Below are 19,178 nucleotides of genomic sequence, written 5' to 3' on the forward strand. Positions count from 1 at the left end.
ATATTTCGAAACCTATTGTACCGAATTTCAAAATGTGGATATGGTTGGAAAGGCAATTGATTTGATATGCACATCTTTATATATCTTACATACATACATATTTCGAGAAAAACTAAAAAAAAAAACGAAATTATAAGAATTTGACATAACACCCGCAATACAAAATACATGTGGTTGTTGTTGTTGTATTCTTGCCACCACCTTGTATAAATTCGCCTCGTGCAAAAACAAAATGCAAGACTTTGCCATGCTAAACACTGTGGCGAAGCGAGAGAGTTATATGGACAAATATGAGCCACTATGATTCAATTGATTCATGTGAGCCCTACGGCTTCAACTGAGTTACTGAGTTACATTTTTTTTTGGACAGGGAGTCTGAGTTACCGATTCACTTATAGGAATCAACTCAATAACTCAACTCTGAGTTGAGTTACCCACCTCTACTCTCCACTCTTTCACTAGCGCTTTCGTTTGAGTATTGCCTATGGTAATATCAAGGACCTCTTCCCTTGCGCGGGTCACAAATGTTGGTATGTTCCCAACATTAAAGATTTCTAATTTATTTCTAAGGATAAATTCAAGAAGGTACTCACCCCTTTGGTTGGTGTCACTGCTCCCCCATGCCTCGCTATGCGCATTTGCATCACACCCGAGTATCAGGGGTAGCTTCCTAGCCTCGCAGTACTTCACCAGTTTAGTGACAAGCTCTGGTGGGGCGTGCGTGTCATCTCCTGGGAAGTAGCCCGATGCAGCTACGATATCCTGGATGGTCCCGTTGATGTTGACTGGGACTTGGACCGCTACTAGATCCCTCGAGAGGAAATCTGAAAGACATATATGTTTCAAGCTATTAGTTATTAACAAGCACGCCCTAGGATTCTTACATCTAGCATTCCAAATTACCTGCCTGTTCTCTACTGCCAAGCCTCTTATTTTGTCCCTGACGACCCAGGGTTCTTGTACCAGCACTATTCCCAGTGTAGACCTGAGGGTTGCCCTAGCGATAACCGCAGACGCGGTCCTCGCATGGTGTAGATTTATTTGTGCAACCTTAGTGCTGGTCATCGTCGCAGTTGTTGGCGTTCATCGTCTTCGTCCGTTGTCAGAGTTTCGTCAAACTCGGACAAGGTGGCTCTCTCCGAGTCGTCATCAGCACAAATGGTTAGTAGCCCGAGGTCGAAGGCGTCTATACCCTCCATCTCATGAGGTAAAAGACTGACTTCCGCTACTACTGCGCTCCTAGCTGCTTCCACGGCTACCATCTCAGCCACCTCCTTCGGTAATTCCGAACCACCCGGTGGAGTATCTGGCTTGGCTATCTTCGCCTTCGGTTCCCTGCCCTTGTGCACATGCACTAGAACACTACCAAACCTGTATCGTAGGATGCAGTTTTTCTTTTTGATAGCGTCCAACGACCGGTCGTCAATCCCGATCGTTAGCAGTTTGCCCGTCTTCTCATCATTGCTCCTATAAACCTTCCATAGGTCGGTATGCATTCCCTCATTTTGTGCTATAATGAGGTTCAGCAGTTTCTGCGTGTCCACTCCTGCAGCTTTTGGTAGGTACGTAGTGATTACGTGCACCCTGGGTATGTTGTCCCCATCGCACGTAGTCAGTTCCGCACCATCCCAGTCAGGCAGTTTTGGGACAATTTCGCGCAACCATTCGGCTGATTCTGCATCCAAACAGTCGACCAGTATAAGGCCTGGCCGAAAGTGGATGCCGTCGAATTGGAGTATTGACCTCCAACCCTTACCCATCTCCTCCACAATGGCGTCCTCAATCTTTCCCTGATCCTCACGAGTGAGTGTACTCTCAGGGAAAGCCTTCGGCAGAACTGCCAGTCTAATGCGCTTAGTGGCGCTAGCATAGCTAACACCCGGCTTCCTGGCCCCTGCCTTAGGTTTTGGAGCCACTGTTTCAAGACGGCTCTTCTTCTTCTCCGGCTTTCCTTCAGGAGGACTAAGCTCCGCAGCCACCCGTTTACTGTCACCGGGTTTTTCCCGATCTAGGGGTGCCTTTTTCTCCGGATTCCCCTCCGGAGTACTAGCTTTCGCAACCACGTCTGTGCTGTCACTGGACTTCTCCCGGTCCAGTACTTTTTTTTTAATCCAATTTAATAGTATCCAATTAGTAATCAAAGTTAACAGTTTGTATATTTTTCATTATGAAAAGAAGCATTTCCGCATTATCGGGCAACAACCTATTTCTATTTTCAACATAAAAGTTACCTGATGCACTAAATACTCTTTCCGAGTTCACTGAGGAAGGTGGCGCGTAGAGATACTTCATTGCCAGTGTAAACAAATTTGGAAATTCTTTGCGGCTATACTTCCACCAAGTTAAGGGATCTTCTTGTCTGGATATAAGAGGTAGCTGCAAATATTTCTCTATTTCTAGTTCATAAATCGCTGCCTTTTTTCTTGTACGTTCGCGTCCTTGTCTACCAATCGTTTGGCTATCCATATCACTAGAAATACTAGAATCAGCATCATTTCCTCAAAGCATTGCCAAATATCCTCGTGAGCTCGATCTTCGATGGAAGCTTTCACTATAGTTCGCCATTTTTCATATGATTCAACTGGTTTCTCCATGCTAACTGATTTATAATTTCGAACTAGTTCATCAACAACCCAGTTTTTAGTNAATTTAAACAAAAATTAACGTAAGAAAACAAAACATCTTGATTGTTCAAAAGCAAAGAATTTGATGAAGATTGTTTTTTGTTTGTTTATAAGATGCCATTTTTCACTGCGATAGCATCGCACAGATGTGTGCGTAATTGTGTTTTCGAAGTGGTAAATTCTGTAGCATCAGAAACGGTGCGGAGGTCGAGGTGAACTCGAGCCGGCAAAAAAACAATATTGTGAAATTTATTAAGGGCAGCAGTCTACCGGATATCCGATCGGTTATCCGGTCTATCGGTTATCCGGCAAAATCTATATCCGGCACATCCCTAATTATTTGTTTATATAAGTATTATGTGTTTTTCATAAGCGTCAAACAGAAAATAATAACCGTATATGGTGTTTAAATTTAAATTGCAGACAAACTGGACCACTTAATCAGATTTTTTTTAATCGGATTACCGATTGATGATTAAAACTAATTAATTGTAATCACAAACGACGATTAAAGATTAAAAAAATTTAATCATTAATCATACAGATGATTACGATTAATTAATGTTAATCGTTAACCGCGATTAACATTTTAATCGTTAATTTTTAATCGTTAATCAGATTAACATTTTGCCAACACTGATTAGAAGTAAAATGTGTATTATTAATTCTATGCGAATTTGCAATATATTTGGTGTTTTAATGGAAATACTGAACAATACATAAAAATATGCATTTTTGATTTAAGTTATTCGTCATTTCCTGGAACAAATCTAGAATACCGACCGTTCAGCTATGCAAAAACGAAAAATGCAGATAAATATAACTTTTTATGCTCATTTCAACCATGCCAAAATTATTGTGCGCAAGTAAAAAATTAGACGTTCTAGAAAGTTAAAGTTCAGTTGTTACTTATTTTAAATATTAATAACTTTTGAACTATATAACCGATTAAAAAACTAATGACGCCACCATAAAGATAATTAATTTGTTCTTCAGCTGATGTACATAATTTATAGCCTTTTATATTTTTAAACCAAAACCACTAAAGAACGAACAAATTTTATTTTTTCATGAAATAAAATTTTTGTGAAAAAACTGCATAATTAATGGTAAAGAAATTTATATTATTTAGAAAGTTAATATCTTTAATTCGATATTGCATACTTTATCATGATCTACTTTTGGGTTTCAACAATTTAGTGATAATAAAAAATACAAATAAACCTCTAATATCTTCTTTATTTTTTTGGTATCGTTGAAATCAGCGTAAAAAGTTCTATCAATCGGCATTTTTTGGTTATTTTATAGCTAAACTGTCGCTATTCTACACTTGTTCTATAAAATTACGCAAACGGAGGTGATACCAACGAATATTTAGTAAGAAGAATTTTTGGTTTTACTACTAATATCACTAGAAACTATAGAGTAAGCAACATTCTGCACAAGTAAAGTATTATTGAATCATGGTTTTATCCCTAGCAACGAGGGTTTACTTTTTAAAAACCTTGCGCGCTTCGCCGGAGTAATTAGTTGCATGTTCAGATCATACATTTGCTGCAAGAGTGTCATAACAAAAAAATAATTAAATGGAGTTAAGGTCTACCCAGAATTGTAGCGGGTGACGGTAAAGTGGTCGTCGGTTAACCGCCGTAAAAATTAAAACTCACAAAGGCTTATGGAATGGCGGCGGCATCGTTTTTACAGCCGACGTTTTTCGGTTGATTTAAATTTATTTTTAATTTTACCGTCCAGCGGGGACGGAAGAATGTTGATTGAGTGTTGATTGTAGTAATCTTTATTATTTTCAAAAGTTTGGCAAGGGTTTCATCCACTTTTATTTACAGCAAATCTACATACACGTACGTACCGAAAAATATTAAATATTTGATGATAATTTTCAAATCAAAATGATAACTGACGGAAGCCGTCGTGCGCCGAAATTGTTAATACTCTGTCGGATTTCACTGTGGCAACTATACAGCTGATCACATACCACCGACACTTTACCGTCGTCCGCTGTAATTCTGGGTAGAGCTTTAAGGGCCGGTTGTTCAATGTCTGATTAACACAAATCGGAGGTAGAAGCTCCGGTTAAGTCCACCGACTGCTTTATCGATCACATGTTATATGCATGATGTCGAAATCGTCGATAGTGTAGTGGTAGTGATAACCAGACATTGAACAACCGGCCCTAAGTATGCAGCAATTACCGCTACCGGTTCTTCTATGATTTTTAAAAATTCCATAGCTTTACCGATTACAATTAGATTACTATGAATTCGTGTTTATATGTGAGTATATGTAAATTCATAGCTTTAAAGCTATTTTTCGAGTTTTTGATTTTTTTGAATTAGGACACTTGCCGAAAATGTACTTAACAGTTCTTTGTATTGCGCAGTAAAAAATCAAATCCTATTGCGCTAAGGTATTTAACAATATAAATGAAAATGCAGCTCCAAATTTTTTATTAAGAAAATAAGTTATTTGTGTACTTGATAACATAACTATGTAGATGTAAACAGTTTTCAACATGGTGCTTAAGCAAGCCGAGCACAATGTGTATGTAAAATTTGGTATAGATTGGTGACGTGGTACACATATTCGACACGAGCAGGGCCGCCAAGAGAAATTCTGGGCGCGGTACTAAATACGCTTTCATGGAGGGTGTCAATCCCCTTAATCTTCCCTTTATTTGCGCTATAGGTTCTGGCAACGCTGCTAGTGGCATAGAATCAACCTACGTTATAATTTTTTTTTAAAGAAAATTGTGATTTTATAATTTTATGTTTCTAGGCGTTTTCATGGATGTTTTGTTTTGTGTGAAATGCACACAATTTACAAGTAAACATTCTACATTTATCCTAAAATTTTGCTGTCTGGAAGTATAATGCAAGCGACTGCAGATAATAAACCAACCAAGCTATAAATATTGAGCGCACTTGACGAAGAATTGTGTAAAAGTACTTGTGAAACAAATGGTGTAGCCATGGCGCCAATCCGAGCTATTGTTGAACATCCGCCGACTCCAACAGCGCGTAAATTTTTTGGATAAATTTCAGGAGTATATATGTATGCAGCTTGAAACAGACCGGATATAACACCTCTGGCAATAAATAAGACGGTAGTGGTGTAGATGCGGCTAAAAAAAAAAAGATTTGTTAGAAATAGAGTAGTTGTTTTGTGAAATAATAGGTATTTATTTTTGATTGAAAAATCCGAACTAATGAGTCCTCTATACAAATATAAAGGCAGTTTAGTCTTTGATGCGAAAATGCGAAAGGCAAAAATTAGCGTTTGTTTTGTTGCTTTGGAGGAGAAGCTCGGCGAAACACTAACATATGTGTAAGCGCCAATTTATTATTATTTATTGCTTTGCTGTGCGTTTGTGCGATACGACGCCGTAACGATGTCATATGTTTGTTGTAAAAAACTGCCGATTTTCGCACTTTCGCTCAAACACACACAGTTTCGCATTAAAAAGTGAAAGTATAGTGTTTTAATTAAATGTTTGAACTTATAAAAATTTTATATACTACGTGTTCATACTTCACAAAGAATTTCTTTCCATTTATGCACATATGTTTGCATGAAATTTAATCATGGAAAAAATATAGCAATTGCATATTCAACAACATTGTCATTGCTGTAAGATTAACACCCCTATTCTAAAACCCGAATTTTTGTAATTCGTAATTCGTAGGTATGCTACGAAAAACGCAAAATCGACATGCTGCAACCCTTGCGGAACAGCGTATGAAGGAAAACAAAGCGGAAAGGAATTGCTTGTTTATTGTAAAATTGGTTGATTTTACATATGTATTTTGAGGAAAATCATGGATTCTGTTGCATTTGCAGTTATAGCAGCAGAGTAAGAGGGCGCTATGGCAATGGATTCACAAAGGTATGCGGAGCTGTCGGGCATAGTAACCATGGACACATCTATGTCAGTTTCTGGTTGAATTGTTGAGCCACAAGCTATAACACCTCTTATGCCTGCAGACCTGGTTCCCAATCCAGTTAATGCAATAACAGCTTCTTCCAAACCATTGAAAATATGCATTTTGTTAGGTCCATCACCTGGTCGCGCTTGCATCTTCCTTCGACCAAGCTTAGGGATTACAAGCTTTACTAATGAAATTCTAATTTTTTTTGTTGCCGGAGAAGAGGGCGGAAACCCCTCTTCTACTGTGAACGGTATATAAAATTTATTGTGCAGAACCCACATCGAAATTTACAGAAAAAGTGCATGGTTCAAACCGAATTTATTTATAAACTAGAGCTCGGAACCTTTTTTTTTAATTAAAGTTTGATCCTTTGACTACACGTGTAATTTAAAGTTTTTAGATTCGGATGATACGTTTGGATACAACAACCCAAAATCATTGTACAAATAACTAAACCGTACCCAAGTTTCTCGATAAAGGACAACAAACAATCTTTTTTGTTCGTTCATACAAATCAGTGGATAAAAATATACGTAATTGCGAGAGGCAAATTTATCTGTTAAAAAGAACACCACTAATATTTTCTGCAAACACATCGATTTACATCTTTTTGCTTAATTTTTATATCGCTTCCGACACAGAATTGTTTTCGTACAAAATTACGCAAAAAAACTGTCAATTTCTTACACGATCGTTTTTCGGCATGCCATTGTTATGAATTTCGAAAGTTCGAAGATACGATTCGGATTGCAGCATACCATTTCTACGATTCGTAGTAAATTCCGAAAACGAAAGTGTTGCAGAATAGGGGTGTATAAGTTCATCGCACTTAAAAAAGTTGTTTACTATAGCGTAAGCATTTGTTATATCATTAATGTATGTATGTATGTATTAGCGAACATTTTGGTTGAAATTGTAAATTGCAATTCAACACTTAAGTTCATCGCAGTTATTTGTTTACTAAAAAAGTCATTCATTAGGTTCATTCCTTATCTTTTTGGACTAAAATCTGAAAAGTGTCAAAATGCCAGAGCGTAAGCAAAATGCGCTCACTGAAAGAGAATAACAGGAAAAGTAAAGGAACGCAAAAAACCAAATTTTTAGTCCAAAGAATGGCAACAACAAAACTAACGTCAAATAAGAACAGAAATGTATGTTCAAAACACATTCACACAAGCACAAGCACAATAAACACTTACTATATCAATTATTTTTTGCCTCCTTCCAATTTCAATTCATTTCTTTTACTTTTTAGATTATTCTCACTTTTTTCGTTTTCTTTAATTTCCGTTAATTTAAATTCAGTTGAGTTTGACACTTTTCAGGATTTTGCCAGAAAAAATTCTTCTGACTAAATCTGACTACTTCGGACTGATGAGAGTCACTCTCACTGACTGTTGCTCTCTCATTTTTGCTGTCATTTCCGAGTTAAGGAACGCTTTTTGGACTAAATCTGACTACTTCGGACTTTTTCTGACTATTTCTGGGAGATAAGGAACGCTCCTATTATAGAGTCAGTATTTGTTGCCTCATTAATGTATGTATGTACATATGTATAAGCGAGCATTGTGGTTCAAATTGTAAATTGCAATTCAACACTAACTTCAACGCACCTATTTAATGCATAAAAAACAATTTCCGTCTAGTTATAAAATGCAAGTTAGCCCTTAAGGCAAGCTAAAAACTGTAGTCAGCACTTATTTAGTATTTAAACCAACAAAGTTTCAATAAAGTTGCGAGGAATTATTTACCCGTAACCGAGTTAAGTCAGTCCTTGTCATTCTCTGATAGTAACCAAGTTTCAAGTTGTTGCGTTATAATTAAGAAATTTGTCCTGTGATACCGCCTTGGCAAACATATCAGCAAAGTGTTGACTGGCAAATAGCCTGTCAATCATTCAACAAAATCCTTATCCTGGTGAATCACCTGAATAAGCGAAACTCAAACTCCTGCAAAACAGCTGAACTAAACACAAGATATTTCAACACATACCAACTCAACGCGAACAATTTCGCTTCACTTTATTTTTATTAGATTCAACACAAAATTTTTGTTGTACATTTTTTTATCCTTACAATTTCAAGTAACAAGGCGCATTTAATAAGGTGGTATTAGTCGTATATAAGTAAAAAATTACACTAAAAAGTTATACGCACAATGACGTTATGTTAGATGAATTATGCTGGCTTGTGTTTGCTTGAAGTAGAAGTCCGTGGTTCTTACCTACTTTGTTTTTGTAGTTAGAGTATTCCCTTCCATGTCCATCCTTAATATATAATAGCTGTTGTCATTTTTCTTCTCGTACAGTAGTTTTAATTCGTGATATCAACCTTAACAATAACACGGTGCTACAAAAAAAGTCTTGAAATATAAATGGTCCACCATAGCTACAACCTACACTAGGTTTTTAAGGGTGTATTTCATGAAATTTTTTTGTAGCACCGCGTTATCAATCCGCCGTCATTTTCAGCGAATTCAAATTGAAAAATTTTTCCTCGAAGATACTCAAATGTGTCGTTCTCTGCATTGAATTTCATTGCAGCTCTTTTGACACGCTCATCGTAATAAGCATATTTCTTACGTTTCGTTGGCGCAATAGCCCTTCCAGATAGATGATTTTCCCACACCGCGCCACTGAGAGATTGTTCAAGTATTAGGGTGTTGATGAATTTCCCCATTGAGGCATGTGACTTGCTGACACGTTAATTGAAAGCCGAATAACAATTCCATAAACTGATGTCGTAGAGGGGTTTTGTGCGTATATTTCCTTTTTTTTTCCTTACCCACGTGCGTTCAAAATACTCAATCATCGGTTGTAAATCACCACTTTCATTGGCAGCAAATTCTGTTATGGCGTTTGCGTAGTTTTCGTCTGTACCATAGAGAGTTGGGTGGCCAAGGAATTGAACGTCCCGATAAATACATTACTTAAAGTGAAAAAAAACAACCATGAACATCTGCATCTGGGAATATTTTACCTGCTGCTGCGATAAATACTTGATCAAATCACTTATTATAATATCTGGCTTCAAGTGTGGTCGTCCCATCGTAATTTAGTTCTGAAGTCATTGAAAACGACGAGCTACGGGCCACAGTTTTCAATTTGTTATCTTCATTATCTAAACGCTTTGTCGATGACGACATGATTTTTTTGAACGCGGCAGCGATATCATGAATTTGTATGAGTTTGACATAAATGAAGAGGAAGAACCTTATCTGTCACCGGAAAAATAGAAATAGATCTTATCTGGCCACAACCACAGCCGTCGCGTAGCCCGCTCGTCGCCAAAATAATTATCTACATAAGAGTACGTGTTAAAAAAAATTTGACAGCTGTAGTCTGCAGCTTATCGTTTTCATTGTGTTTGGGCTAATACTTGCAAGAGCTTTTTATATAGTTTCTAGGATTTTGGTGGTAAAAGCGCATAAGCAAATGTAATTAATTTGCCATCTACATTCCCGTGGAGAGTAAAGAGCTGAGAGAAAATAATTGTCATTGCTTTAAATGTGCCATCGCACTGCCATATTTTGCATTTTGCTAAACGAACCAGAATTTTATCTTTTGTGTATAGGAGAAACCTGATTTTATCATTTCCCTCATCATGATAAAGGAATTTGTCATCTTTCTCGCTGAAACAATATTCTTCCGTAATCTCGAGTTTTGCTCCTGATTCTGGTGTCTAAAATATTGGATTTCAACGTGTACGCGCACGCTTTTTAATTTTTTTTTTAAATATTTTATGGCCTTAATTTTGCTTATATCTGGTGCATGAATGTGCTCGCCTACTCTTTTGATTAAGGAGCCTAGATTACTTGTATAATGATTGATAATTGGCGATTCGTGTTGTTTTTTTAACGATTTTCATTTGCAAATGTTATTTTACCTGTTTTAGTTGTATCTGTAGTATGGATTAAAGCTTTACACATCCATACAGTATGATATTTAGTGCATCTCCATTTTACGTGTCCATGAGAAGATTTTCTCAGTAATCCATATAGAAAGCCATCAGTTGATTTTTTGCCTCGTTGGCTTTTGATAAACTCGAGCGGTATTGTAGTATTTTACGCGGCTAGTGGCGGATCCAGCGGGGGCTTTTGGGGGTTAAACTACGTGTCAGTCATTGGTGGACACAAGGGCGGTGTTTTAATATGGCGCATATGTATGTATAATATGGCGTCTATATATTAAAACACACCCCGTGGGTCCGCCACTGACTGACACGTAGTTTCACCCCCAAAACCCCCGCTGGAACCACCCCTGTACGCGGCGGTCTGTGTATAACTGATTCATTCCGTGTTATCGTTCACCGATAGTGATACCGCTAACACGATCTCAGTGAATTTGACAAATTTAACTGAATTCACTACGCAGACGATCATATCATCCCTGGTCACCAATTATTGCTTTCACTGCACAACGAAAAAATTGAGAGCGAGCGATAGAACTGAACCGCATGACCAATCGGTTCAAATTTTACCAGCCGGCTGAGGCCGAATAACTGATAAAAAAAGGGTTGGCTTGTAAATACTTTACTATTTGTTCCTTTTAGTAGGTTAGGTTGGGCGACAGTCCAGAAGTAGGGCACACTTAGACTCAGGGTCCTTTGTGATACCGCATGAGGGGTTTTTAATTATCCCCATCCCCTGTAAACCACTTGGTGCAAGAATGTGCAAAGACTCCTGACGTTCACCTCTTTGAGGTCATCGAGATCGTCGAAGAAGTAGCTCCCGAGAGCTTTTTCTGTCCGTTTTGATAGAGCGGGGCAGTGACAGAGAAGATGTGGGATGGTTTCCTCTTCGTCTATATCCATGCAGCTTCTGCAGTAGTCGTTCCAGGGTGCGCCCAGTCTAGCTGCGTGTAATCCGATCAGACAATGTCCGGTGAGAGCTCCAGTCACTATACGAATGTTCTGCCTACTTAGATTAAGTAGAGACTTGGTGCGCTGGGCGTTCGTGGCGGGCCAGAGCGTTTTGGCAATGTGACAGGTTGGTTCCATTCGCCATCTTTCATTGGCAACTTCTATGAATTTTTCATTCAGTAGATATTTGCATGTTCGAAGTGGGATTGCGAGAGTAGTATCCCTTATGTCTGTATCCGGCAATGTCGTTCAATGACGCGCGAGTTCGTCAGCCTTGCAGTTTCCCTGAATGTCGCAATGGCCAGGTACCCAGACAACGTGTGTGCTGAATGTCTCAGCGATCTCGTTGAGAGATCGGCGGCATTGAGCAACTACTTTTGAAGTCAGCGACATATTTCCCAGAGATTTTACTGCCGCCTGGCTGTCAGTGAAGATGTAGATTTCATGACTAGAAATCGTATCACACTGGACCAGTGATGCGGCCTTTGAGATAGCTATCAGTTCCGCCTGAAAAACGCTGCAGTAATCAGGGAGGCGGAAGCTGAATGATATGCCTAACTGTTCCGAATAGACCCCACCACCTACTCTTTTTTCGAGCTTCGATCCGTTCGTGTAGACATGGATGGATCCGCTCTTCCTGACAGTGTCCATTGACCATTCCTCCCTTGAGGGAAGAAGGGTCGTGAAAATGGCCTTGGAAGTGCGGGTGGGCGGAATGTAATCGGTTGTCGGAAACTGAGTAAGGTCGTTCAGAATTTTGCAGTGACCTATATGTGGATGCGTCCATTTGTTGGTCGCGTTGAGCCTAATGGCGGTACTGCATGCCACCTTTTTTGCATAAAGATCCGTCGGGAGAAGTGCTAGCAGCGTGTTGAGCGCTTTTGTGGATGTTGTTTTCATGGCTCCTGTTATCAGTAGAGAAGCCAGTCGTTGAACTTTGTCCATTTTCTTAGAGTTCACCTTTTTATTGAGAGAATCCCACCAAACTGCTACCCCGTAGAAAAGAATCGGTCTTACCACCGCGGTGTAGATCCAAGTTACGATTTTGGGCTCCAGACCCCAGTTTTTGCCAATAGCCCTGGTGCAGGAGTATAGGGCAGTTGTGGCTTTGCGGACCCTTTCATCGATGTTAGGTCCCCACTTTAGTTTCCTATCCAGAATTAGACCTAGATATTTAACCTGATCAGTTCTCTGCAGTGTGGCACCATTCAAAGTGACATTTCCGAGAGGTGGACAGATGTGTTTCCTTGTGAACAGTACAAGTTCTGATTTTGTGGAATTTACTCCCAAACCACGATTTCTGCACCAACGTGAGAGATTGTTTAGTATACCTTGAATGAGACAAGTCAGGGTTGCTAAATGTTTACCTGTAGCCGTAATAACAATATCATCGGCGTAGGCTACCACTCTGCCGCCGTTTCTTTCTATTTCTTTCAGCAAACTGTCAACGGCAATGTTCCAAAGTAGAGGTGAGAGTACACCTCCCTGGGGGGTTCCCCTTGCCGCGTACTTTTTGACGGCGGCGTCCCCTAGCTCTGAGTTTATAACCCGATCCCGGAGGAGATTGTTGACAAACGCTATCAACGTGTTGCAAAGTCCAAGTTCCTGGAGCGGTGAAATAACTGCATCCGGACTGATGTTATTGAAAGCACCCTCAATGTCCAAGAAGACAGATAGAGCATACTCTTTGTAGTACAGAGATTTCTCAATGTCAAGGATAAGGCTGTGTAGAGCTGTATCTACACCCTTTCCTTTGTTGTATGCATGTTGGGCAGTAGAGAGCTTTGGACCAACTATTTCCCTAATTTGGGTGTCCAATATGCGCTCTAGTGACTTCAGTAAGAAGGACGAGAGGCTGATTGGTCTGAACTCATTGGGTTTGGTGTGCGAAGATTTACCCGCTTTGGGGATAAATACAACTTTTACCTGCGTCCATCTCTGTGGTATATAGGCGAGGCTGATGGCCGCTCTATAAATAGCCATTAGTTTTGGAATAACTATATCCATTGTTTTCTGAAGATCGATGGGTAGGATACCATCGAGACCGGGTGACTTGAAGGGCGAGAAGCTGCAAATAGCTTCCTTGATATCCCCATCAGAAATAGTAGTAAGATGGATTCCCCCGTTTGGGGCAGTGATCTGTAAATTGTTCGATCCTCTGGTGTCGGAACAATCAGGAAAGTGCGTCTGCATGAGGAGCTCAAGCGTTTCGGAGCTGCTGCTCGTCCATTCACCATTCCCTTTGAGCAGGTAGCTAGGCGCGCTTGGGTTTTTCGAAAGGATCTTGCGTAAACGATTTGCCTCCGAGTTGCTTTCTATCGTTTGGCAAAAAGTCTCCCAGGAGGAGCGTTTTGCAGCTCTGACAGCATATTTGAATCTGCGTTGGCAGTCCTTATATTCGTTCCACACATTAGACGCTTTCGCTTGATTAAATTTCATCCTGCATTCCTTCCTTAGGTTCATTATTTCATGCGACCACCATGGTGGTCGTTGCTTTCTCCTTTTTATTTTGGGACATGCTGCTTTTGTAGCTCTTTGAAAAGCCTTCGTGAGCCCTTCTACTTCTGAGTCTAGCATTTGGGTGCTCGCGAGATTTCCAGAGGTTTCAGGCAAAGATCTGATTAGACAGCGCCTGAACACCTCCCAATTTGTTCGTCTGCGGTTTAAGAACGCTCTAGGCGCACAAATCGAGATGTTTAATTTAAAGCTAATGTACATGTGATCGGAGAATGAGTTTTCCCCGGACACATGCCAGTTGCTCACCAATTCCTCACCTCGTCTATTAGCAAAGGATAAGTCGAGCACCTCCATTCGTAGGGAAGTTACAAAAGTGGGGGTGTCCCCAATATTGCATATTCTAAGATTATTGCTTAGTAAAAATTCGAGAAGTAACTCACCTCGATCGTTTGTGTTTGAGCTGCCCCAAATATCATGATGGACATTCGCATCTGCTCTAATGATTAGCGGGACGTTAGCGGTGTTCGCTCCAATTACTGTCTTCCTGACTAGTGCTGGCGGTGCTGGCTTGTCGTGTGCCATGTAGCTCGAGGCAAGCCAAATTTTCCTTCCGCAGGTTTCCAGGACGGCTACTGTGGTGTCTGCATCGCTGAATTGTATCAGAGAGTAGACATTAATATTTTTCTTTACTAATAAGCAAGACCTTGGTTTACCTCTAACACTTGTGTAGATCAGCTGATAATCTTTACTGCTCAGGCCGCAAACCCGATCCCAAGGTTATTGGATGAGCACGATCTCCTCTTTGAGCGAGACGCGGGAGTAGTGCGGCTGACGCCGCTTTGCTGTGGTGGAGATTAATCTGTAGAATCCCCACCATTATCTTCGATCTGTCTAGTCGGACGCCCAATGACCGTACAATTGGCGTCTTCGTCCTCGGGTAATGGAGGAACGTCCTCTTCGTCATCGCCAAGTGTATCAGTCAGCGATCCGGTGTCGTCCGACCCATCGTTGACGGCGATTCGCTCGAAGAGCTCACCCACCGTGTCGCAGCTGGACGCGACTTCGCAGTCCATAGGGCATTCGGTCTCCTCTACGGCGGCCCCAACTGTTTCCGCGGAGGGAGCATTCTTCGACATATCCTGTCGATACACATGGATATACCGCCCACAGCTTTCTGGTTACCAGGTCCCAATTTTGCTGTGTGATCCCACCATCAAGGGCATTCCGATCGATCACAGCACGGACAAGCGATTCCCTTGCTGCATCGGCAAAGGATTTTTTAGGCTCCTTATTTGCAGCCATCTGGGTGTTAGAAGGCCTTTTTCTCTTCCCCGAGGTCGTTGCTTCTTCCTCCGAGCGCTTCCGCTTTTGGAGGTCTGCCTTCGCTTTCTCTCGGTGAATCTCCAGGAAAGATTCTGCCCAAGCTTTCGAGCTGATTTGCTCTTCTGTCAAGTCCTCCTGCTTGACATCTTTCAGCCTATCGATGATACGCAGAGCTGATCTTCTGGTGCGATAGTTTCTCTCAGAGGTTCCTATCGCCTTGGAAGGGGGTTTCGGCGTACAGCGATAGAGCTGAACCGCATGACCAGTCGGTTCAAATTTCACCAGCCGGCTGAGGCCGAATAACTGATAAAAAAAGGGTTGGCTTGTAAAAACTTTACTATTTGTTCCTTTTAGTAATGAAATGGAGAATTTTTCATACTATTTTTCCTTTTAGTAGCAGAATGGTACATTTTTGCTGCAGATGCATACTAGAGGAATTGGATCCTATTCCAGGTTTATTTCGAATTAGACCGATACCAGTCCAAGTCCGGACTCTAAACTCTTTTTAATTTTACTTGTTTATGGGCATAAAAATCATAATAACCAAACAAACCTTTAATTACTTATTTTTGTTTATATTGTATTGCTTATGTTACTTACATACATATTTGTATGTACAATGTACCTACAAACATATTTTGTTTCTAAATAGTAATTTCAAGCAAAAATTCCAAACAAAAAAACTTTCAGTTGCCCTCTTTATGTTTTTTTCGCTTGACATAAACAACATTTATAAAAAATACACTAGTAACCAATTTTCCTGAAACAAAAAATTAGACTTATGAACCCGTATGGCGCTAAAACGACAAAGTCGTTGCTTAAGAAATTGCACACAATAGGAAACATTTTCAAAAATTGGGAAAACTGTTTTTGAATCAATTCACCTTGTACCGTCAAAAAATAAATACAGATCAAGGTGTTTAATTTGACATCTAACTTTTTTAATTCGAAAGAACGGTGCAGATCTGATCTCTTTCACCAAAAATGCCTTCACGTATTCGAACACCCATATTTTGATACATAAATATGTATGTAAGAAACGTCTATGCATAAATATGTATGTAAGAAATATTTATGTATTTCATTTACACAACTACCTTAAATTCAGTTGAATTTGACCCTTTAAACGGGTGGCAACACTATTGCATATTTATTAGAAATGGACCCTTTTCAAACAAACTTGATCCTATTGCAGGTTTATTTCGAACTAGGCCGATACCAGTCCAAGTCTGGACACCAAACTCTTTCTAATTGTACTTTTTCATGGGCATAAAAATCATAATAACCAAACGAATCTGTAATTACTTATTTTTGCTTAAATTTTATTGCTTCTGTTACTTACATACATACATATATGTATGTACTATGTACATACATACATATTTTTTTTCTAAATAGTAATTAAAAAATAATAATCAAAACAAAAAACTTTCAGTCCCCCTCTTTATGTTTTTTTCGCTTGACATAAACATCTATAAAAAATACACTGGTAACCAATTTTCCTTTTTTTATAATATGTATTTGTTTATTGAATCTGTCTTTCGAAACTAATATTATATACAAATTCTAAAAAAATATTCAAAATCCAGTTTTTGTGTTTTAATTTGTTTTGTGCGAATGACTGCTTCATGATATTAACGCATACGAATCACTTAGAGGCTTCAAAATATTTAGTTCGTATGCACTGTTTATCTCTGCGTACGATGAGACCTGATGGGAAATACCTAATTACCGCCTTGGGCTCTTTTTTTGGCGGGTAGACATGCATACAATTTTGCTATTTTTTGATAGTTTTTAATTTTTAATATTTTTGAGAATATAAATTTTTTGAACGTCGGCGTGTCAAGTGAAAGCTTTTGGCTCGTTCTGATTGGCTGAAGTAGAAAGTTTTCTGATACAACTCCGCGCTGAACTGGTTTTCAAACGAGTTAAATGATTTAACTAGTTCAATTTTGCAACAACAATTGCATGTGATTTAACTTGTTTATGAACATGTTTTGTTCATTTAACTGGTTCAAGCCTACTTAACATATTTAACTCGTCAATGTGAACATAGTATAACAATGTTTTCAAATCTTAGAAGCCACCATGAAATTTAAAATTTCTGCGGTAATGCTTAGAAATTTTTCATTTTTTCTTACATATATATTTATTACAGTTGTTGCGGCTGTCGGAATGGACAAAATTCCGAGCAGCAGGATCGCTGGATATCGTGCTGGGCAGGCGGTCTAAAAGGACGAGTTCCAGATCCGTACTACCTAGGCGGGTGGAAAGGCCTAGTTTCCACGCCGCGCCTTCGCTTCTCTGTATTTAAGTAATTACAATACAGTAGACTGTGTTCGGTCGGAAAGGGCAAGTTTCCGAGCAGCACTGACACTGGTGTTGGGTAGTCGGTCTGAAAGTACGAGTTCCAGAGCCGAAATTGGTATATTGTGGATATCGAAATTTATTATATTGCGCATTATTTGATAATATCGGAGAAATTCTTTCTTTTTAGTCTTCTTGCATAAGTCGGGCTAAGAATATCTCTCGCTAGTCGATTTGGATGGTTCATTAACCGTGCTGAGTAACTGGTGCTTAGCCCTCTTATGTCTTCATGCACCGTATTAAGATCTTTGTGGATATTCGTATTTTTTATGTAGCATGGTGCTCCGCATATGGCGCGTAAAATTTTTGACTGCAGTCTTTGAAGTCTGTTCAAAATGGAATTGCACGCACTGCCCCAAAGCCCGATTCCATATGCCCAACATGATTTAATCATCATATTAAAAAGCTACATGTTGTCATCTAGGCTTAATTTAGATTTGTGACCTATAACACATTGACGGCTTGCTTCTTTTAGTTTCGCTTGAAAAAATTTTGTTTTCTATATGCTTTTTCCAGGTAAGTCTTCTATCATTGTCATCCCAAGGTATTTGACACTATCTTTTTGTGGTATAGCCTTGCTGTTTATTTTTAGTGGTGGGCAAGTTTGTTTCTTCCGTTCTAAAGGAATTCTGCCTGACTCTGAAGTTTCTCCCTAGCAGAAGGCTTTCCAGAATTGCGTATTTGCAGGAAGTGAAACCTGAAACAAAAAATTAGACTAGTGAACCCGTATGGCGCTAAACGGCAAAGGCTTTGATCAATAAATTGCACACAATAGGAAACATTTTAAAAAATTGGGAAAATTGTTTTTGAATCAATTCACCCTGTACCTCTAAAAAGGTTCTTACTTCAAAAAATAAAACCTTATTGCACATATACAGATCAAGGTGTTTAATATGACATCTAACTTGGTGCAGATCTGATCTCTTTCACAAAGAATGCCTTCACGTATTCGAATACCCATATTTTGATACATAAATATGTATGTAAGAAATATTTGTGTATTTCATTTATCTAATTCCCTTAATTTTAGTTGAATTTGACCTTTTAACGGGTGGCAACACTTACATATTTATTAGAAATGTACCCTTTTCAAACCAATTTCTAGTAAATTTTAATAACTGATTTAACTTATAAAATAATTTTAATTAAAGGTGGCAAAATTAAAAAAAAAATTAAACCTTTGTACACTTCTACAGGTCAATCCCTTTAATTTCACCCCATTTCGAACGAATGCAAATCTGTTGGCATTAAAAAAATGTCTACGCGTGTTATAAGTAGAACCCAAACTCATAAAGAGAACATACAACTTCACGTGCAGTTTTACCCTCCTATATAAAGTTTCTATATACTAGGTTCAGTTTGCTTGATACTTAATTATGTGAACATAGCGGAACACGTATTTGGTGAAGGAGAGCGCCGTTGAGTAACATCGTTCAGGTACGTTCATTTCGGATGTTCCCTATTTTTGTTCCTTTTTTTTTGGGTACCGCAAGCATGTGTTCCAATTTTTCGAGTGACAGGCTAACCCAATATTCACGCACGCCGCCAATTATCGAAAATTTCTCATGCACATACAGCTTTTATGGGATCAACCGAAATTGAAC

General features: G+C 39.1%; 1 protein-coding gene across 4 annotated transcripts in view; it reads right to left on the reverse strand.

Annotated features, from left to right (window-relative positions):
* Positions 1–19,178, reverse strand: part of LOC108382557 (synaptic vesicle 2-related protein) — a 281,392-nt gene that overhangs the window by 105,734 nt on the left and 156,480 nt on the right. For 2 of the 4 annotated variants that reach the window (XM_017638929.1, XM_017638924.1), the window contains one exon: positions 4,877–5,763. The exons of 1 other annotated variant lie outside the window; for it this stretch is intronic. In XM_017638929.1, the coding sequence (XP_017494418.1) occupies positions 5,481–5,763 (283 nt within the window). In that variant the 3' untranslated portion in view covers positions 4,877–5,480. Of the gene's footprint in view, positions 1–4,876; positions 5,764–17,511; positions 18,272–19,178 lie in introns of those variants that run through there. One more of the 4 variants, XM_017638945.1, reaches the window with a different exon arrangement.

Source organism: Rhagoletis zephyria, unplaced genomic scaffold (genome assembly GCF_001687245.7).
Source record: "Rhagoletis zephyria isolate East Lansing unplaced genomic scaffold, Rhagoletis_zephyria_1.1 Rzeph_scaffold_00148, whole genome shotgun sequence".
In the NCBI taxonomy this organism is placed as follows: domain Eukaryota; kingdom Metazoa; phylum Arthropoda; class Insecta; order Diptera; family Tephritidae; genus Rhagoletis; species Rhagoletis zephyria.